At 48.7% G+C, this 11,972-nt stretch overlaps 1 protein-coding gene across 4 annotated transcripts; it reads right to left on the bottom strand.

Moving 5' to 3' along the window:
* Positions 1–273: 273 nt before the first annotated feature.
* Positions 274–9,092, bottom strand: ECSIT (ECSIT signalling integrator). Of its 4 annotated transcripts, XM_006875142.1 has the most exons (7): positions 8,997–9,092; positions 6,108–6,525; positions 5,605–5,828; positions 1,508–1,565; positions 1,278–1,426; positions 1,036–1,141; positions 274–530 (listed from the first exon to the last, which is right to left on the bottom strand). In XM_006875142.1, exons 1-7 carry the CDS (start codon positions 9,090–9,092, stop codon positions 274–276), a joined length of 1,308 nt encoding a protein of 435 aa, XP_006875204.1. The 4 variants fall into 4 exon arrangements, with proteins under 4 accessions (XP_006875204.1, XP_006875207.1, XP_006875205.1 ...); XM_006875144.1 differs by lacking the exon at positions 274–530 and having other exon boundaries at positions 1,084–1,141; positions 1,278–1,305; XM_006875145.1 differs by lacking the exons at positions 5,605–5,828; positions 6,108–6,525.
* Between the last annotated feature and the right edge of the window lie 2,880 nt (positions 9,093–11,972).

The raw sequence follows: 11,972 nt of genomic DNA on the forward strand, positions 1-11,972 counted from the left end.
GTAAGAGTGATTAAACGTTGAGATTATCCTGAGGATGATTTGGGCGTGGGGTGCCACCATCAGTCCCGGAGGCTGGAGAGCTCTTAAAAAGCGGCATCACCAAGCATTAAAGGGACAGGTCTTGCCTGCCCATTACCGGCTGTCCCACCTGAGATCCATATTGTCAGAGCGGAGGGAACACAAGGAAACTTTTATTTACTGTACATTCTAAGGTCATCGCATACTTCCATGCCAGTTGGGTCTGTGCGGGCCACAGCCTGTGCTCAGTCCAGCTCAGCTCTGGCCCTGCTGTTGCCGCTGCACGTTGTCTTCCTCTTCCTCCTGGCCCTGGCCCTGGGGAGGAGGTGGGGGTGGCTCCTCTAGCTCTGGGGAGGCCGCCAGGAGCTCCCCAGTGGACCCTGCCAGTCGGAAGATCACGGGGATCTGGGCCAGGGCAGGGTTGGTTTCCTGCAGGCCCTGGATCCACTTGGCAAGTGTGGCCTGGTCGTGGGCACCTGCCATACACATGGCAAAGACAGGCCCTTCCTCCACTGTTGGGAGAGATGAGCAGTGGGAGCTGGAGCAGCTCTCAGGAGCCCATAAAGGCCAAAGGCAGGCCTAACAGCTGTCTTGTGCCTTCAAGCCTTGAACAGTCTCCTCAGCCCAGACTGCCCTTCCCACCCTTGACTGAATGATGCCTTCAGGTTCAAGACTGCCAGGAAGCGCTGGGGCGTCCCATCCCACCCCCTACTCCCTTGGGGTCCCAAAACTGGACCGAGCTGCACGAGGGCAGGCACTGGGTCTGTCCTGGTCGCAGCACAGAGGGAATGACAGACTATATAAATGTGTGGAGGGAACAAGGCCTCAGAAGCATAGTGCCCTGTGACGTCTGACCATGGAGTGTGGCTTTTGTGTGGGAACGTGTGTGCACTTGTGCCTCCACTGGGTCTGTGTGTGGCAAGTGGGTTGGCTCAGCTCAGGGTCCTTTCCCCCTTGACAGCTCTAGTGTCACACCGTATCCTGTGCAGTGTTTTAGTCCTGCCCCTCCCCATTTACCTTCATCCATGTCAAAGGTGTAGTCATCCCAGCCACCCCTCCCGTAGTCTAGGTCCAGCTGCATGGGGTAGTAGAGGTTCCACTCCTCGGGAATCTCCTCCACTTCCTACTCCCGAAAGGAGGGTGCAGGAAGGGTTGGAAGTCAGTAACTGTCCAGCACTACTTGCTTTCACCCTCCCTTAGCTAGGCCTCGATCCCTTCATGTGCCCATTCTTCCTCTCTCCCCAAGCCTCTACACTCACCCGCTCTTCAGGTGGTAGCAAGTCAGCTCTAAGGATGTGGTAGTAAACACATTTATCACGGAGCCATAGGGAGAAGGGGCCTTCAACGAAGATAGGCCGGGCTGGGTTGTGGTGAGCCAGGGCAGCCTGCTGATCGGGACTCTGGATTCCTAGTATGGAGACACACACACCCTTGTGCCTGAGCAGAGGGACTCTGGCAGAGGGGCTGGCTAGGATGGGGACAGCCTTACCTACAATGTGGGGCTGGGTGGGTTCCGCTGCTTCGGTGGCGTCTTTGGACAAAGGCATCTGCGAGGAAGAATGCAGGTGGGAGAATGTGACCTTCCCACATCTACAGAGGGAGCAGGGAGAAGCAGAGTCCAGCAAATTTAGGGCACCTCTTGGGACTCTACTGGGCCTCCCAGCATGGCTTAAAACCAATGCCCTCCTCACTTCCTTCTAATTTGGTGAGAACCATGAACACTAAAGATGCTTATGGTGAGTAAACTCTGCAGCCTCCCCTCCCCTTGTTAAATTCCACTCTGCAACAAGCGGTGAAACTTTGGTCAAGTCAACTGACCCGTGTGCCTCGGTTTTCTGCACTGCAAAATGGGGATGATGCCAGCATTGATTTTAGATGGTTCTAGCATGCTTAGCACAGTACCTGGTGCACTGTCAGTGGCAAATACGAATAAAAGACAGAATCCAGGACCAGAGAAGCCTAGGAGCAGCCAGGGAGAGGAGCACAAGCAGAGACGCAACGACACCAGAGATGAGGACATGGAGAGAGCAGCTGAGGACTCTAGACTCACGGAAAGAGAAAGGCTGGCGGCCAGGAGAATGTGCCCTTTGGTTGTTTAAATGATTGTTTTTATGTACATTCCCCCCCACCCCCAAACAATAAAACAGAGGGAATAGAAGCAAATGCTGTTGAATGATGGTGCACAAAGGAGATTGTAATCACTGAACGATGAGTGTAAAACCGATGCTCTCCCATGTAAACTATCACTCAATTCACAATAAAAACTTTAAAAAAAAAAAAAAAAAGTAGAAGAGAGAAAGAGAATGCGTCTACACAGAAGGAGGAGGCACAAGAAGCAGGTCTGCAGAACAGGGAAGAATTGCCCTTGTGTGTCTTTTTTAACTTTATACCCTGAATGTGATTATTTGTTCATAAAGCTAAATGAAATTGAATAAGAAACAATAAAAAGTACCAAATAGCCAACGGGGGACAAGTGTTGAGACACACATATAATGTCTATCCTTTCAGGTCAAAAAGAAATAAGGTGGCTCAGTGGGTACAAACTTAAAAAGAAGAGGCTCCAAACTATGTCATTAAGTGAGAGGGAAAAAAACGAACGAAAGAGCAAGGTACAGGACATGTACGGGGGCGGGGGCTTCAAAAAGTTCATGGGCAATTGGAATGAAAAGATAATGGAATTATTCAACCACCTTTTTGAAGTACACATTTGAAAAACCATTGTACAAGTAGAAGTTTGGCTTCTAGACCTCTTTCCTAAGTAAACAGTCTATGTATAGTTATTTCACATTCTACAGTGTTTGCTTCGTTTTCTGATTGCATATTAATTGTTTTCCTCTTACACTGACAGTCTTACTTCCTATCAACAGTGAAAAGGGCCCTGGTGGGGCAGTGATTAAGCGCTTCGCTGCTAACTGAAAGGTCAGTGATTCGAACCTACCAGCTGCTCTGAGGGAGAAAGATGTAGCCATCTGCTTTCATCAAGATTCATGTTAAGTGCCGTTGAATCGGTCCTGACTTACAGAGACCTTGTATAGGGTTTCCAAGGAGTGCCTAGTGGGTTTAAACCGTCAGCCTTACAGTTAGCAGTCTAGTGCCTACCCTACAGTGCCATGCCAGAACTCCTCCAGAGAGACGGTTGTTAAATGCCGTCAACTAGGTTCCAACTCATAGCGACAGTATGTAGGGTTTCTGAGGAGCAGCTGATGAGTTTGAACTGCTGACGTTGTGGTTCAAACCAACCTTTCAGTTCAGTGCTTATCCTACAGTGCCACACCAGGACTCCATAAAGATTGTAGTTGTGAAGTGCCATAGAGTCAGTTCTGACTCATAGCAACCCTATATAGGGTTTCTGAGGAGCAGCTGGTGGATTTGAACCAATGATCTTGTGGTTCAAACCAACCTTGTAGTCCAGTGCTTATCCTGCATTGCCACATCTGCCTTCAGTGCACCTTGGACTTCTTCCTTCAGGATCACTGGCTCTTAATCATATGTTACTTCTTGAAATAGTTGAACATCAATCCTTTCTTTTGGGTATGGTGACTCTGTGTATTCCTTCTATCTTTGAGGCTTTCTTTCATCATCATTCAGTAGTTTGCCCATGTTGTTGTTGTTCAGTGCTGTCGAGTCGGTTCTGATCCATAGTGACCCTGTATAGGGTTTCTGAGGAGCAGCTGGTGAGCTTGAACCACCGACCTTGAAGTTCAAATGGCTCTGCAGTCTGGCGCATTAACTCACAGCGCCACACCAGGACTCCTTACACACTTTGTTGTTGTTGTTATGTGCCGTGGAGTTGGTTCTGACTCACAGCGACCCTGTACAGGGTTTCCGGGAGCTGAAAGCCTCATCTTTCTCCTGCCGAACAGCTGGTAGTTTTGAACTGCTGACCCTGAGGTTAGCAGCCCGATTCATAACCTCTATGCTACCAGAGCTTCTTTAAACAGACTTAGACCTGGGTTTTTGCTCATCTGCTTTTTCAATCTATCTCATAGAGGGGTTTCCTCTTTTTCGCTGACCCTCTAAACATTTAAATGGAGTTTAATACTTGACGCATATTAACAGAGATGTCTCGCTTCCACTCCTGTCCCCTCTAGACCTGATCCTGTGACAGCCCCTGCAGACAATTCTTTTTCACTCATCTCCATTCATCTTCCCTGAGCTTCTCTCCTTGAGGTAAACACGTCCACATCAGCACTCTTGTGTCTCCTCCCTTCTCACACTGACAGGGACCTCACTAGACACCTCTCAGTGCCCTACACGGTAGGGATTCCACAGTCCACACAGTCAGAGTCTTTGGATGGCTCTGGGGTGGTTTCCATTCGAGCTCTAGGTGGTAGGGGATAAGGGTAATCGTTTTACCATGGTTTCAACTTCCTGTATGTATTTCATGAGCTGGGGCTGGGACAGAATATTTAAATCAAGGGGATATATAAAAATCTGCTTGCAAATGCAGAGACTCTCTCAGGAAGGAGACATGATGGTCACCTCCAGGCAAAGAGACTGGGGACTGGAGGGCAGGTCAGAGAGATGGACTTGTCACTGTGTGTTCCTGTGTACCGTGTGGGTTGTTTACCATGTAGACACATTACTTACAAAAATGAAGAGAGTAATTAAAAACTACCCTTCCTCTCCATTCTGCTGCTGCGTTCAAGGTCAAGACTCGGACCTCTTTTTCCTGGATGCTGCCCTCACTGTCCTGCTGCCCTCTCTTGTTTTGCCCGCCCACCCCTACCCAGTACCATCTACACAGGTGCTAGGGGTCTTTCTAGCACCATAACTCCAACTCCATCACTTCTCTTCTTAAACAGCTGTATGGCGCTTCCCACCAATCAAAAGGTTTATAACCAGGCTCTTTAATCTGCAGTTCATGCTATTTCTCCCCACTCCCACCCCCGGCAGCCTGGTATCCCATGCCTTGATACAGACAGCCCTTCCAGCATCCCCAGGGATTCTTAGCATGGGTACATGCTGTTTTCTAGACCTAGAATGTTCTCCTCTCACCTCCTTCAGGACGTCTTCCTTGACCCTTGCCCTCTGAGCTCCCACAGCTCCCAGGGCATCTCCATCTCAGAACCAGTGTCTGAGGGAAACTTATCTGGGGCTCTCTGTAGATGCCCAGCATAGCCTGGCATGAGTTGGCGCCTCAGGTTGCTGAGGGGTGCTTTAGTCATTCCACAAACAAGTGCTGAGCATCAGCTTATGCCAGGCTTCGTCCTGGGCATCTTGGGAGATATGGGACACTGATTCTCACTTGCTGCCCCTTAGGGAGCTCTGGCCTAGTGGACAAGGTAGATGGTGAGTGAGGAACTGAATAAATAAATGTGTCCAGTACAGGAAGGGGTGGGTGCCTGTCAGGCTGGCTAGGTGTCCTGAGGGAGAATATACCAGCAGAGGGAGCAGCAAATGCAGAAGTCTGAGGAACAGGAAGGAAGGCTGTTGCCTACAACGTACCAGGCATGGGGAGAGGGCTGGAGGCGAACCCGGAAGCTGTGGTGAGGAGTCCACTGCAGGGACTGGCCCATGTCATGGGGCGGATGGTGGGGCCCAGCCCGGGGTGATAGCCTTGGGTGTGGCCAGGGGAGTGAGTACCTGGTAGATGGTGACACGGGCGCTGAGGTCGGGCTCCATATGTCGCAGGCCCAACTTGGCCAGGTCCACAGGGTCCTGGGGCAGGTCGCGGGGCACGGGGAAGGGGTTGATATTCTTGAAGCGAGAAAACCACAGCTTCATGCGCAGGAACTTGAGCATGGGGTAGCTTTTGTGTCCAAATATCTGAATCAGCAGGAACTCCGTCTCCTTGTTGGGCATCAGCCCTGTGCAGGTGGACGCAGGCAGGGCCTCCACATGGAAGCCGGGAGGGACAGAGAAGAGAATGAGAGAGAGCTGAAGGAAGCGGGGAGGAGCAGGACAAACTGAAGGCAGGGGTTGATATGAGAGAGAGAATCAGAAAGGAAACCCGAGAGAGAGGCAGGGAAAGAGCAGTCACAGAGGGCGAGATGGGGTCCACAGAGAGGGGTCAGGGCAGGGCCTGAGACCCAGCGGGGAAGCCGGAAGCCGCTGCTGACTATCACGTGAGCCCGCGGGAGCCTCACCGTGCTTTTCCATCTGCTCCAGGACAGCGATGCCGCACTCCTGCTGCCGCGGATAGTGCACGAAGATGCGCTGGATGATGCCGCGCGGCCGGAAGACCTCCTTGGGGAAGATGTCGAGCAGCAGGTTGTAGACGGCCAGGTCACGCTCGACGCCGTACTGTCGCATCTTGCTCAGGGCCAGGTAGATGAAGTCAACGTGGCCCCGCTTGCGCACGTTGTGCTGCCCAAATTTCTGCACGGCCTGCAGGAAGCTAGCCTTGTCCCGCTCCCCACTAGATGCCTGTCCAAACAGCTCCTCGTGGGGCACCGGGGCCTTGATGGGGCCCCTCATGGGCTCAGGGGGCCGTGGAACAAGTGATGAGTCCGAGCTGTGGGTGGCTGCACTGCAGTGGAGGCCCCGAGGGGCTGCCAGGAGTACCTGGGGACAGAGGACTGCTGCTGGAATCTGGCCCCTTCCTGTCTCCCTCAGGGCTGCCAGGCTGGCTGTCTCCTGGGAGAGGTACCAGCAGTCATCCCTTAGGGCAGCCCTGGGGAGGTGTGGTGCTGTGGTTACAAACCCAGGATTAGGCACCATTGTGAAGTGTGAAACAACACAATGCTGGCGGGGCTGTGAGGAAACAGACATTCACTCACTGCTGTGGGCGCTGGGTGGCATGTGGCGACATTCGCCACGATTACAAACAAGCTAGAAGCACACCCGGGGGCCCAGTGGAAACGGCCCACCTGTCCCTCAGCAGGGAGGTACGGAAACAAACAGCCACGTGCCTACACGGGGAACACTGGCAGTTGGACTAGTGACTGAGGAGGGGTTTACTGTGTGATCTGGAATAAGCTCCATGGAATACTGCTTGCTGTTAAGTACCGTCAAGTCGGTTCTGACGCATAGCGGCCCTGTGTAGGGTTTCCAAGGAACAGCTGGTGGGTTAGACTCCTGAGTTTGTGATTCAACAGCCCAGTGCTGATCCTTCAGTGCCACACCAGGAATATTAGTAAATGAAAGAAAAAATTTAAAAAGCAAGGTAGGAAACAATGTGCAGACTAGGTTCCCATATGTAGAAAAAAGAGCTCTTATTGTGTGCTGTCGAGTTCACTCTGACTCAGTGCTCAGCTGCTAACCAAAAGGTTGACAGTTGAAACCCACCAGCCACTCCATGGGAGAAACAACCTGGCGATCTTCTCTCAGCCTGGGAAACCCTTTGGGGGTAGTCCTATGGAGTTGCTGTGAGTTGGGGGTCTACTGGATGGCATGCAACAACAACGTGACAGCTGCTGTGGGGTGCAAACTGCCCCCAGGCTGCGTGAGCTCTGGTTTTTTGTGTTTTTTTTTTCTGGTACCGGTATAAATGATCACTGGAAGGAACTGCAATAAACAGTAACGTCTTTTGACTCCAAAGAAGAAAACTAAGTGGTTGGTGGCAGGACAGGCCTGGAACTGACTCTTGCTATAGGCTAGCCTCAGAGCTTTATGAAATTTGAACTGTATTACTCACTGTGATTAATTGTATTACAAACTCCAAAGATACATTTAAAAAAACAAACTGATTAAAAAAAGGAAAACACTGGCTTTGGGGTCTGCAGGAGTCTCGGCTTGACTTCTTGGCCAGGTGATTACCCACACTGAACTTTTTTTTTTTTTTAATGTTTTATTGTGAATTCTGTGATAGTTTACATGGGAGAACATTAGTTTTACATTCATCCTATCATATATCATCTCACTGCCATGGTTACACTACCCTCAATGCATCATCAACCAACCAAAGGGTACCCACGTCGCACTTTACTATTTGGTTTCCCATCAGTTACAGTGGTGCCTCCCTCAGGTCAAGAGATCTTATTCCCCACAGTGGGTGGTGCATGTTGCTTATAAGCTCGTAAACCACAGCCCACAAGCCAAACAGAGCCAGTTGCTTGCTTTTCTAAATAAAGTTTTATTGAAATGTGTCATCAAGTCAATTCTAACTCGTAGAGACCCTGTATAGGGTTTCCAAGGAGCAGCTGGTGAGTTTGAGCTACTGACTGTGGTTCAAAACGACCTTGCGGTCCAGTGCTTTATCCCACAATGCCACACCAGGACTCCTATTGAAACACAGCCATGTTCGTTCATTTACATAGTGTCTGTGGCTACTTTAGGGTTCTAGCAGCAGCACTCTGAGTATGTGTGACAGAAGTAGTATGGCCCACCAGGCTGAAAATATTTACTATTTGACCCTTTAAAAAAAGAAGTGAGCCCTTGTTTTAGATAGTATATTAACAAAATCCTTATTTTAATTTAAATGGAATGTTTAAATTCGAATGGCTATATGTAAAGAGCTCTGGTAGCAAAGTGGTTACGAGTTGGGCTGCCAACCTCAAGATCAGCAGTTCGAAATCCAGCAGTTCCACGGGAGAAAGATGAGGCGTTCCACTCCTGTAAAGGTTTACAGCCTTGGAAACGCTGTGCAGGGTCACTATGAGTAGGAACCAACTCCATGGTTCTTAACAACAACAACAACATATGTAAGGCATCTTTAAAAATGGAATGAAAAGATAATGGAATTTCTCCACGACCTTTTGAAGCCCCCATTATTATCTAGGGCAGGTGACTTGCTTGTGCCTTGTAGTCACTTTGAGTAAGAGAAGTGACTTTAACTTTTCTGTCCCCATCGTTAGGAGGAGGTATAGGGGCCATCCACAATCACCACCCAGATGGACTCAGCTCCGACAGCATTCTTATTTTCAAAGTCAATCCCTTCGTCTGCATGGGCACCAGCACCTCTTCAATAAGTTAGGAATTTCACCCTCACAGAAGACAGGCCAGCTCAGACCCCCAGAGCTGGCTTCATAGTGTAGATTTTGAAGAGGTTAGGAACAAATCCCAGGTCTTCCTCCCCCAGCCCCCAGTGCCATTACCTGAGAGAAGGGGGTTCCTGTGAGAGTGGCCCCGCAGATGCCTCCCCAGCCCCGAGACAAGCCCCGGGTTAGCAGGATGGCTTGGACCCAGCTCATGATTCTCGGATGACCACCTGGCCAAGAGAAGAGATGCATCAGCTGGGCACCCTTACCCACTCCCAGAGACAAGACGCCCCACCTAGGCTGAGGCCCCATTCCATACTGCATGGCTGACTGATCCCATGACCCTAGACAAGGCCCACTGTGACTGTCGGTGGCCTAGAATTCCTCATCCAGACAGGACTTGGGGGACCTGTTACAACCAAGGGCCTTGCTTCTGTTGGGTCAAACCTTTAAGTTTAATGAGGAATTTGCTTCTGTAATGGTGCCTCTTCCTAGTGGATCTTTTTTTTTTTTAAAAAAAAAAAACAGCTTTATTCATATACAGTTGGAAACTACCAGCTGTTCTGCGGGAGAAAGATGGGGCTTTCTGCTCCCGTAAAGATTTACAGCCTCAGAAACCCTGTACAGGATCGCTATGAGTCAGAACCGACTCCACGGCACATAACCAACCATTCATATACAGTTCACACTGTAACTGTACTGTATATGTTTTTAGTGTAATCACAGAACTGTGTAACCATCACAATTTTAGAAGACCTTCATCACCCCAAAAAGAAACCCTGTACTAGTTAACAGTCACTCTCCATTTTCTCCCTCCCACAGCCTTTCCTGGTTAAGTGCTGTTGAGTCCTTTTTTGTCTCAGTGATCCTGGATAGGGTTTCCAAGGAGTAGCTGGTAGTTTGAACCTCTGACCTTTTGATGCAAACCAACCTGTGGTCCAGTGCTTATCCTACAGTGCCATGGCAGAACTCCACCCCCAACCCCAAGGCAACAACCATTAACCCTTCTATAGGTCTATGTTTTCAAAGTTCATTCATGTTGTAGCTCATATGCAACTTCATTTTACTGCCAAAAAAATATTCCATGCTCTGATTTTGTTGTTGTTGGACTGTAGAAGGGTTTGGAAACTGCAAATCCAAACCTGAATGTGGACCACTTTCTATGCTCAGCTGAGTTCTGCTGTGGCCTTTGCGAGAACAGAAAGCCACATCGTTCTCCTGCTGGTGTGACTTTGACCACATTTTATTTATCCATTCTTCAACTGATACACATTATGGTTGTTTCTACCTTTTGACTATGAATAGTCCTGTGAACACTCCTGTACAGGTGTTTGGATGAACAAAATTGCTGGGCATATGGCAATTGTTTAGCATTTCAAGGAATTCCCAAAGTGGCTATATCACTTTACAGGCCCACCAGCATCAGGGGTCCGACTTTTTCCCATCCTCTCCAACACTTGGCTGTTGTCTGGGTTTTCTATTAGAGTTATCCTAGTGGGACTGCAAAGAATGGGAATTCCGTTCTTGTGCTCATGTGGCACCTGTACAGAGACCAAGAGAACATCAGGAAAGGGGTGTGCTGGGGTTGTATCCTTTGACCATATTTATTCAGTCTGTATGCTGAGCAAGTCATCTGAGTAGCAGGAGCATATAAAGAACATGGCATGAGGATTGGAGGAAGACTCATTAATAGCCTACCTACAATATGTGGATGACACAATCTTACTTGCTGAAAGCAAAGAGGGCCTGAAGCACTTGCTGATGAATATCAAAGACTACAGTCTTCAGTATGGATTGCACCTAATGTAAAGAAAATGAAAATCCTCACACCTGGACCAATGATAAATGGAGAAAAGACTGAAGTTGTCAAAAAGTTCATTTTACTTGGATCCACAATCAGTGCTCATGATGCAGCAGTGAGAAAAATCACATGATGTATTGCATTAGGCAAATCTGCTGCTCAAGACCTCTTTAAAGTGCTTAAGAGCAAAGATGTCAGTTTGAGGACTTAGGCGTACCTGACCTAAGCCATGGTATTTTCAGTAACCTCATATGCATGTGAAAGCTGGACAGTGAATAGGGAAGACTGTAGAAGAATTGATGCATTTGAGTTATGGTGTTGGTAAAGAAAATTGAATCTGCCAGAAGAATGAACAAATCTGTTTTGGAAGAAGTAAAACTAGATTGCTCCTTGGAAGGAAGGATGGTGAGACTTTGTCTCTCACACTTTGGATTTGTTGTCAGGGGGGACTAGTTTCTCAAGAAGGGTCAGTGAAAAAGAGGAAGACCCTCAACGAGATGATGGTTTGGCATAGTGGTGTGAGAAATTCTCAAGATGGTCCGTCTTCAGGAATAAAGGGTTCATGAGATTGCTAGACCAGACACAGGTTGTTGATTCACACCCAGGGATATGTTGTTGTTATGTGCTGTGGAGCCGGTTTCGACTCATAGTGACCCTGTACAGGGTTTCTGAGGTAAGGCTATAAATCTTTATGGAAGCGGAAAGCTTCATCTTTCTCCTGCAGAACAGCTGGTAGTTTTGAACTGCTGACCTTGCGGTTTGCAGCCTGATATGTAAGCAGGATGAAATGGGGAAAAGGAGGAAAGAAATCTATTCTAGGACTAGGAACTTTAAATAAGAATACAGTCACTAAGACCACGAACACCATTTGGATTCAATTGTGGAACTCTAGGGGGAGGGAAAACGGGACATTAGGATAGACTGTAAAACTCCGTAATACCCAGTAAAAGGGGAGCTGGAGGAGGTGCTTTTTCAAGACAGGGGAATAAAACTCTTGGTGGGCCAGCCATGCATGGCATCTTCCCGTCTACTGGGTTGGACGTTTGATTTTGCATAATCAAAAAAAGAACACCTCACTCTCACTAAAATGAGTACAGATTGGATTACTTGACTGCTTGTCAGTATCGACGTTTCTCACAGTGGCAACAATGGGCTCGTGCAGGAACGGGCTCATATGGTCACTAAGAGTAGGAACCGCCTGTTGCTAGTGCCATCGAGTTGGTTCTAACTCATAAAGAGAAACCTGTATAGGTTTCTGAGGAGCTGCTTATCCTACAGCGCCACACCAGAAC

Source organism: Chrysochloris asiatica, unplaced genomic scaffold (assembly GCF_000296735.1).
Source record: "Chrysochloris asiatica unplaced genomic scaffold, ChrAsi1.0 scaffold00312, whole genome shotgun sequence".
Classification (NCBI taxonomy): Eukaryota; Metazoa; Chordata; class Mammalia; order Afrosoricida; family Chrysochloridae; genus Chrysochloris; species Chrysochloris asiatica.

What these genes read in the sequence shown, in the direction of transcription:
- ECSIT (XM_006875142.1), bottom strand. Translation starts at nt 9,092, where the DNA reads ATGAGCTGGGTCCAAGCCATCCTGCTAACCCGGGGCTTGTCTCGGGGC. An exon ending in CACCCAGCCCCACATTGTAG is followed by an intron (nt 1,427 to 1,507) that starts GTAAGGCTGTCC and finishes TCTCCATACTAG; the next exon opens with GAATCCAGAGTCCCGATCAG. An exon ending in TGCTACCACCTGAAGAGCGG is followed by an intron (nt 1,142 to 1,277) that starts GTGAGTGTAGAG and finishes TTTCGGGAGTAG; the next exon opens with GAAGTGGAGGAGATTCCCGA.